Source organism: Mirounga leonina, unplaced genomic scaffold, assembly GCF_011800145.1.
Source record: "Mirounga leonina isolate KUSES-001 unplaced genomic scaffold, KU_Mleo_1.0 Mir_168, whole genome shotgun sequence".
NCBI classification, from domain to species: Eukaryota; Metazoa; Chordata; class Mammalia; order Carnivora; family Phocidae; genus Mirounga; species Mirounga leonina.
In genome coordinates, this window is record NW_023270426.1 from 7,979,441 (window position 1) to 7,988,829 (window position 9,389).

The window sequence follows — 9,389 nt, forward strand, 5'->3', positions numbered from 1 at the left end:
ATCTGACTTGTCCAAGGAAATCTAGGAAAGTAATACAGAGAAGGTAATAAGAAAGAAGACCTGAATATAAGCAGCATTAATATCAAAGGCCCAGCTATTAACCATAAGAAATCAAACAACTCTAAGAAAAGAAATGGCCCAATATGTAAAATGGACAAAAGATTTGAATATACACTTTCCAAAGATAAACAGCTGGCAAAGAAGTCTGAGAAAGTGTACTCAGCATCATTAATTATAATGAGAATACAAATGAAAAATACAATGAAATACTAGTATACATCTACTAGAATGTCTAAATTTTAAGTTTTAAATTAAAATTAAATAAATGACAATACCAAGGGTTGCGAGGATGTGAAGGAACTTGAACTCTCACAGAGTGCTGATGAAAATGCAAAATGGTACAGCCACTTGGAAAAACAATTTGAAATTTCTTAAAAAGCTAAACATACACTTAACCATATGATCCAGCCATTCCATACAAAGTATCCACCCAAGAGAAATGAGCACATACAGCCACACAAAGACTTGTACAGGAATGTTCCTACCAGTTTTATTTCAATAGCCAAAAACTGTAAACAAGTAAAATGTTCATGAGATGGTGAAAGGATAAAAGGATTGTGGTATACCTACACAGTGGAATAACTATTTGACAATAAAAACTATTAATACACATTATTGCATGGATCACAGAACCATTGTACTGAGCAAAGAAAAAAAAAAAGCAGGCAAAAAGGAATACAAACCAATTCCATTTATATGAAATTCTAGAAAATGCAAACTAATCTCTGTGAGAAAAAGCAGATCAATGGATGCCTAGGATGAGGTGGGGCAGAGAGAAGTAGAAGGGAGTGATTATAAAATATAAAGGAACAAGAGGGAACTTTCTGAGGTGATGAATACACTCATTTTCTTGATTTGGGTGATGGTGTCACAGATGCATACCTATGTCAAACCCTATCTGGTTGTACACTTTAAGTATCTGCAGTTTATTTTATGTCAAGTATAGCTCTCTAAAGCTGTTACAAAGGTATAAATTTACTTTTGTGTTTCTGTTATTTTTTTAATGTCTTTTTTTTTTTTTTATCTGTGAGAATTACTATCAACATTTTAACAATGGTTTTCTCCGGATAGAGAAAGATTAGAAATTTTCTGAATTTTCTTCTGTGAGTTAATCCTCATTTTTCCAATACACTACAACAATTACAATATTCTTTTAAAACTAAATACCATTTTAAATTTATTTTTTTAGACTGTCCTTTTTATTTATTTTTTTTATTTAAGAAAAATTTCTTGGCACATCTACTCTTGGTGCTGCCCAAGACCAGCCCTGAAATGATGACTGATAAAGGAGAGGAGTCGGCTCTCGGGAGAAAGCCAAATGACATGCCGTGGAGAACCCAGGATTCTTCCTCCACCTAAGAGAAGGCCAAGCCTGGCGCTGCTGTTAGTGCAACAGGGACAGGGAGCATCCCACCCTGGGGGCTCAGCCTTGTGTTTGAAAGATGATGACTCCAAAGTCACAGCAATGTCTGTGTTGGGAGAAGTGCCGGAAAAACTGCCAATACCACTGGAAATCAATGCTGAAATAAAACATCAATTAAAGAGGGAAATTTGGCAGTTTGGATGAAAGTATTAGAGAATCCTCAAATTGCGTGAGGATCTCCAGAACTGCGGGAAAAATTTTTTGTGTGTGCCATGAAGGAAACAGCGACACTTAAAAGACAAGACTTAATAAGGCACCTGGAAGACGTACCAGAAAAACTAGAATCTCAACACTTTCTCACCAAAGATAATCACACCCCAAACTTATAATCCCGTTATCAAAAAGATCAATGAGAAAGCAGAACCAGTTTGCTGTCCTAGAATGCAATGGGATATTGTTGACGCCTCCTAAGAATATTGTCTTCTTAAGGCTAAGAAAAAGCATTGGAACTTTAATGTTATAAGTTTCTGTTAGTAAAATCTGGGCATCCGCCCTTAAAAAAAAATTTTATTTTAGTTGACACACAATGTTACATTAGTTTCACACTACAACATAGTGATTCAACTTCTCCACAATTATGCTTTGCTCACCACAAGTGTATGTATCTGCATGAACAAAAGACAGGAAAATAAAGCTAGTTTCTTTATTATAGCTTAAGAAAGCTATATTCTTCCTACTTTTCTACAGTATCTTTTTTTTGCAAGAAAGATGAATTTTATATTTAAAAATAAAACATCTTTTTAAAAGAAAGCACTGTCTTATTACAGACTCTTGAAAATTTGCCTACTATACTGGCAATTCTTTCCATACCTACGTTTGTTAAAATAATCAGAAAATCAATTTATAAGCACCGGCTTTGGCTGCGGACCTTCACTCTCAGATAAATTGTTGTGACTTTTGCTTTACCCTATTTCACTGCCCTGCCTCCCCAAGACCTTGGGCTTTGGATGGAAAGAGGTCAAAGAGGGAGGGGGGAGTACCGCTCCGTTCATCCTTTCTTTTGGTAGTCGCAGCGCCTTTTTTGACAGCATTTTGAACTTAGATGAAATAGTAAGTTACACAGGCCCAAGGGCAGAAAGGGGGCAATGTTTAGCTAAATGAAGCTGTCACTCTCATCTGTCTGTGCCCAGCCGAGACAGGGCGCGCGCCTGGCCGCCCTCCGCGTGGAACTCTGGCGATTCTGGAAGGGAAGGGGTGTGTGTGACGCAGTCGCCGCCGTCGCCTAAGGCCGCATTCCGATTGAGACCTGAAGCCCCTGGCGTCCGGCCGCACGCAGTGCCGCCCTGGCCTCAGTTTCCCCACTTCTAAAGAAGGGGAGCCATGCTGCCCCGTTTCTTGTTCCTCTCCAAGAATATCAGCCTTCCGCTGGTGTCCCTGCGCAGCGCGCGCCGGGGCTTCGCGCTCCTGCCGCTCTGGGTCTCCAGGCGCCCCTCGCGCCCCGGGCCCACTGCCCCCCTGCGCCTGCTGGCCGCAGCCGCCTCCTCCCGGGACCCAGCTGGGCCCGCCTCTGCCCACTCCCGGGTGCGCCAGAACTTCCACCCCGACTCCGAGGCTGCCATCAACCGCCAGATCAACCTGGAGCTCTATGCGTCCTACGTGTACTTGTCCATGGCCTATTACTTCTCCCGAGATGACGTGGCCCTGAACAACTTCGCCAGGTATTTCCTTCGCCAGTCCCGGGAGGAGACCCAGCACGCGGAAAAGCTGATGAGGCTGCAGAACCAGCGGGGAGGCCGGATCTGCCTGCAGGGCATCAAGAAACCTGACCAGGACGACTGGGAAAGCGGGCTGAATGCCATGGAGTGTGCGCTGCTCTTGGAAAAGAACGTGAACCAGTCGTTGCTCGAATTGCACACTTTGGCCTCAGACAAAGGTGACCCCCATTTGTGCGACTTCCTGGAAACTCACTATCTGAATGAGCAGGTGAAGTCTATCAAAGAACTAAGTGACCACGTGCAAAATTTGGTTAAGATGGGGGCCCCGGATTCTGGCCTGGCAGAGTACCTCTTTGACAAGCACACCCTTGGAGATGAAAACAATCAGAACTAAGTAAGCCACAGGCTGCCTTCCTCACTACCCAAGCTGAGCCAAGACCCAGAGTCTGCACACTCCTGCTTTCTATCCCTTAAAATGAACCTCTATCTTTATACCCTGTTATGCTGTCCCAATAAAGTGACTTGTAGAGAAAATGTACTTAGCCCCATATTAACAAGGGCTTTTTGTCCAACATCAAGATAATCTTTCCAGCCTGAAAGGTAGCCAAGGATACTACGGTATAAAAAAGACTGCGAAAAAGCTACTGAGATTAGATGCAAATTGTCTCCAGTTACCAAATATTCCAGACCACGAACCTTCATTAAAATTCTGTGATTTTCAACTGAACAAGTGCCCATTATTTTCAAGACCCTATGCTAAAGGCTGAAGTGGGAAGATGTGTAAGATAAATATGCAAATAACTCATATATATGCAAATAACTGCAAAATTTTGCAAAATACAACAAGTTGAAAAATATATACAGTACTGTAAAAACCATACATGCAAAATTCTGTGACAACTTTTACCCTTTCCCAGTATGTTCCAAGAAAAAGTAATGTCTGGCGATGATTGTTTTTAAAGGATTTTGTGAGCAAATAAATTCAAGAAAAGCTCACAAAGTATCAATGCTGGCCCTGGAAAGTCACAATGTCTATGAGCATGTAAGGGCTCTGGGAAGTCTTGTAATTAAAAACAAAAAACAAACAAAAAATCTTGGATTATTTTTGTTTAGCTCAGTGCTTCCCAAATATATCCAATCTCAGCTAGTATGTGTGTGTGTGTGTGTGTGTTTAAAATGATAATATAGGTCTGATTACAAACTATACACCTCACCACTGGGCTCTACAGCCCCTTTTGACATTCCAAAAAGAGTGAATACACTGCAGAAAACACTCTTCTGTGGCCTATAAAATGGAGGGGAAAAACATTAAGTTGGAAAAATCAAGAAGAAATCCAGAATGAAGGAGGCATCAGCGGGGCAGATGTTTTCTTGGGGGGTGGGGGAAGAGGCATGAGAAGATGAATGGGAGAATATTTGGTCAGCAGGCCTTGGGCTGGACTAAGAATACTGGGTGGTGTTTGGGGAAATGGGCTGAAGCTAAGTGTGGAGGGGAGAAGGAGGGGCTTAGGCTTAATTTATTGAGTAATGGCAGTGCTTTGAAGGGCTCTCAGCAGAAGAATGCTATGCTGAGACCTGAGCCATCAGAAGTTTAGTTGTACAGAATACAAACCAGAGAACAACTGAAATGTCTGTGTTGGTTTGGGTCCTCTGAGAAACATGCCAAGATGGGATTAAATGTATAAGAAATGTCTTAGGAGAAACAGAAACACTCTTGAGAGAAAATGGGCAAGGAGCTAGGAGAAGCAGGGAGAGCCTCCAGACTCCATGTAAGTTTGATCCTGAGGGAAGGAAGAGAGGAAAGTGGTGCCTGGCTCTGAGCAACCTTCTACAAGGCTGTCTGGGAGACCCAAAAGCCAGAGTCACTCATCAGAGGAATCCCAGGTCTCCCAGAAATGGGCCTGCCTAAGTTCATTTCCAGAGCTCAGTTATTGACTGGGAAGTGTAGGCGTGCAACAAGCTAAGAGATGAATTGATTTTCAAGCACAGCAGCAGGGGTCTCTGGCAAACTGTGCTCCCTGCAGTCCCATATCTGAGAGGCTCATGCACATGACTGCACAAACTCAACAAAATGGTTTAGATTAAAATACCATACATGGAATGCCCTACAGCTATTAAATATGATTTTGCCAAACACATAATAATGTGAGCAGAAATTCACAATGTGTTTTCGTAAAAACAAGCATAATACAGGGTTACATTATATAATTGTATATAGACAAGTACAGGGAAAATAATATATATGCACATAAAATGGAAGGATATATATATATATATACCAACAAATGAAGCTAGATAACCTCTTAGTGAGATTGTGTTGGATATTTATTTTCTTTAGTTACTTGTCTTTTTAAAATAAATTTCTTATCATGGACACCCATTACAGTATTATCATAATAAGAAAAGTAAAAAGGTGGAGAGAAAGCAGGAAGGGCCTGAACCATGGCAAAATCAATGGAAATAGAAACAAAGAGATGCTGATGAGAGTTTATAGGCAGAACCTTTTAAATTTTGCAAATGATTGAATGGAGAGAGTTATAGAAATGGGGTACAGGAAGAAAATTGATAGATCTCGACCTGTGTTACTGGAGAAGAGGATCTGAGAATAAAAAGGGATCTCGGACAGGAGCAACAATTGGGTGTGGGGAAGGCATAATGATGAGCTTTTGATTAAGCGCATTGGCCTCACTTTGCCTTCTATCCTTAAGTTGGTTTATTGTGCTGCGCATAATCCTATTACATCTCTTCAGAAAATTTCCTCTTCAGTTCTTCTGGATGAGTGTTTTCCAAATGCAGACTACAACCCATTAGAGTGTCATGAAATTATTTAGTGAGTCACTATCTGCCTTTTATTAATAAAATAGATTTGAACAGAAGTGAAAGTAAGGGAAGCAAGGGTACTGTCTCCTGAAATTCTTGTGTGTGTGTGTGTGTGTGTGTGTGTTCATGGATTTACCTCCTCAATAGCGGTACTTCTTATTCTATGTTGCTGTCAAAAACATGCAATAGCCATTGTCCCAGACAATTCTTTTACACATTCTCATCTCAGATCTGTCTCTTCCAGCTCCCACTGTCTGTTGATAATCCTCTAATTTTACTGAGAATTTAAAAGGAATCCCAGGAGAACCTCACACTTTCTTATCATCGAGTTGATCACATGCTTGCTTTTGTATTCATGGGCAAAGCATTCTGTTCTGCTACAGTGGTTGAAGCATTTATGCTACTTCCTAAAACCCACCAGTCCCAACCCTCACACTGACCGAAGGACATGAGGACATCACACCTATAATTATGCTTTCACTGGTATCATCAATTTTGCCCTTTCTAATGATTGGTTTCCATGAGAAGCAAAGATGATGTTATTTCTCCTTTATCTTTTTTTTAAAAGCCACCTTTGGACTAACATTCCCTCCAGCAAAAGCTACCACCCCCTACTTAGCTCTCTTGTACAACAAAACTTCTTGAAAAAGTTATTTCTGCTTCCTGTCCCTAATTATTCTGTTTTCTCTTGGTTCCCTGAAAGTAAGTCTGTGTTCACTGTTTGCCACCACACCAACCATTTTATTTTTCCATCAAGATCAACAGTGACTCCCTTGATGATAAATCTAGTGACTTTCTCTTCCTCAGCCAGCTAGCAGGACTTGTCATTCATTCCTAAAACACTCACTGTTGTTTGTCTCCCTTTCTAATTGCCCCTCATCTTCATGAACTTTACACATCAGAGGGTCCCAGAATTCTGTCCTCACATCTGGGTCTCTTCTCCCTTCTTCATCTATACTTGCCCTTTAAAGATCTCATCCAGTCCTGTGACTTCTATTTAAATATCTATCTGTTGAGTTCCAGTCCAACAAGGCAACACAGGAAGACCCTGAACTCATCTCCTCCATGGAACACACCAAATTATAGCTATTTATAGAATAACTCTTCTGAAGAACCAACTGAACTGCAAACTGAACAGCTACTGAACAACAAAGGTAGAGAAAGTGGCAAGAGAATAGCAAGAGAGACAGAGACACCGTAACAAGGGCAATCCCCATTCCAGATGCTGAGAATAGTAGTGGGGAGGGATAGGACTGAGGGACTAGGAACAGAGCCCTTTGTCCTTGGGCACAGAAAAAAAAGCCATAGTAATAGTAACTATCATGTAAAAAAGACAACACAAGAACTCTGCCAAATGGAGGAGTAGCTGTGGGAACACTCTCCAGGGTGGAGGGACTGGAGAAGCACACATTTCAGGTTCCCATTCCACCTTAAAATCCTAGACTGGAGCAGGGTCTGGACGCCAACACTAGTGGGTCTGGTCATCACGGGGAGCTTGCGACAGCAGCAAACTCAGGGTTTGCAAACAAACCCACACCAGCCTGGGTCACAAGCCAAGTTTTGGGTTTGGGGTATTTTTAGTTTTTAAAAATTTGTTATTATTTTTATTTTAAAGATGACTTTTTTTTTAATTTTCCCTCTTTTGTTTTTCTTTTTGGATTTTTCTTTTCTTTGTACTTTTTTCCTTCTTTTTTTCTTTTCCTTATCTTTTTTTAATCTCCTTTTTTATTTTAGTATTTTCTTTTATTATTATTATTATTATTATTATTATTATAATATTTCTTCTTTTTGTAAAAAGCCACAGTTTAAAAGAGTAACTAGCATACAGAGCCACAGCTCCAGCCAGCCAGCAAAAGTCACCAAGCACACATAGTCTGTATAGAGGACACCATACACAAGACTATTCCTTCAAATTTCAAAGAAGTAACTGTTACACCTAATCCACAGAAACAAACAAAAAGCCAAGCAAAATGGAAAGAAAGAGGAATATGATCCAAAAGAAAGAACAAGAAAACACCTCAGAAAAAAAACAAAATGAGACAGAGATAACCAAGTGCCTGATGAAGAATTTGAAGTAATGATCTTAAAGATACTCACTGCACTGGAGAAAAGAGTGGAAGAGCTCAGTTAGAACTACAATAAAGAGACAGAAAATACAAATAAGAACTAATGAGAATTCAAGAATACAATAAATGAAATAAAAAAACATACTAGAGGGAATCAATAGATTAGCGGATGCAGAAGGATATAATGATCTAGAAGACAGGGTAATAATAGCACACAGGCTGAACAGCAAAACAAGAAAAGAATTTTAAAAATGCATAGAGGTTAAGAGATCTCTTGGATAACACTGAGCAAACAAACATTTGCATTATAGGGGTCCCAGATGAGAAAGAGAAAAAGAAAGGTGTAGAAAACTTATTTGAAGAAATAATATCCAAAATCTTCCCTAACCTAGGGAAGGAAATAGACATTCAGGTTCAGGAAGCACAGAAGGTTCCGAACAAGATGAACTAAGGAGGTCCATATCACAACACATGATAATTAAAATATCAAAGATTAAAGATAAAGAGAGAATTTTAAAAGCAGCAAGAGAAGAAAAAGTTTATGTACAAGGGAAACCTTTGTAAGCCAGAAGGGAATGACATGATACATTCAAAGTGCTGAAGGGGACAACAAAACAAAACAAAACAAAACAAAAAAACCCTACAACCAAAAATACACTACCTGGCAAGGTTATAATTCAGAATTGTAAAAAAAAGAAAAAAAATTTCCCAGACAAACAAAAGTTAAAGGAGTTTATCACCACTAAACTAGCCTTACAGAAAATGTTAAAAGGGACTTCTTTAAGTGGAAAAGAAATGGCCCTAATTAGATATAAGAAAATTATGAGCACAAAAATGTAATATATGACAACATACACATAAAATGAGGATGATGGAATAAGAGGGGAAAAGAAAAAAAGGGAAAAAAGTTTTGTTTCCTTTTCCTTTTGGTGTTTTTTTAAGCATGTGTTTGAACTTAAATGACCATCAAATTAATATAGACTATTACTTTGGATGTTACATATAAAACTCATGGTAATCACAAACCCAAAACCTATGATAGACACACAAAAAATAGAGAAAGAAAGCCATCAGAAGCTCAGAATACAGAAACTCATCAACCACAAAGAAAGAGAGCAAGAGAAGAAATGAATGAAGAAGAGCTACAAGACCAACCAGAAAACAAATTTTAAACATGGCAAAAGTACAAATCTATCAATAGTTACTTGAAATGTGAATGGCCTAAATGCTCCAATCAAAAGACATAGGGTGGCAGAATGGATTAAGTGAAGCACACACACAAGACCCATCTAAATGCTGCCTACAAGAAACTTATCTTAAGCCTAAAGACACATACAGACTGAAAGTGAAAAATATTCACCATGC

The 9,389-nt window shown here is 39.5% G+C and overlaps 1 protein-coding gene across 1 annotated transcript; it reads left to right on the forward strand.

Moving 5' to 3' along the window:
• Positions 1 to 2,803: 2,803 nt before the first annotated feature.
• On the forward strand, positions 2,804 to 3,532 carry FTMT (ferritin mitochondrial). Its single transcript, XM_035015033.1, has one exon. The coding sequence runs from the start codon at positions 2,804 to 2,806 to the stop codon at positions 3,530 to 3,532; it is 729 nt and encodes a 242-aa protein (XP_034870924.1).
• The last annotated feature ends 5,857 nt before the right edge of the window (positions 3,533 to 9,389 follow it).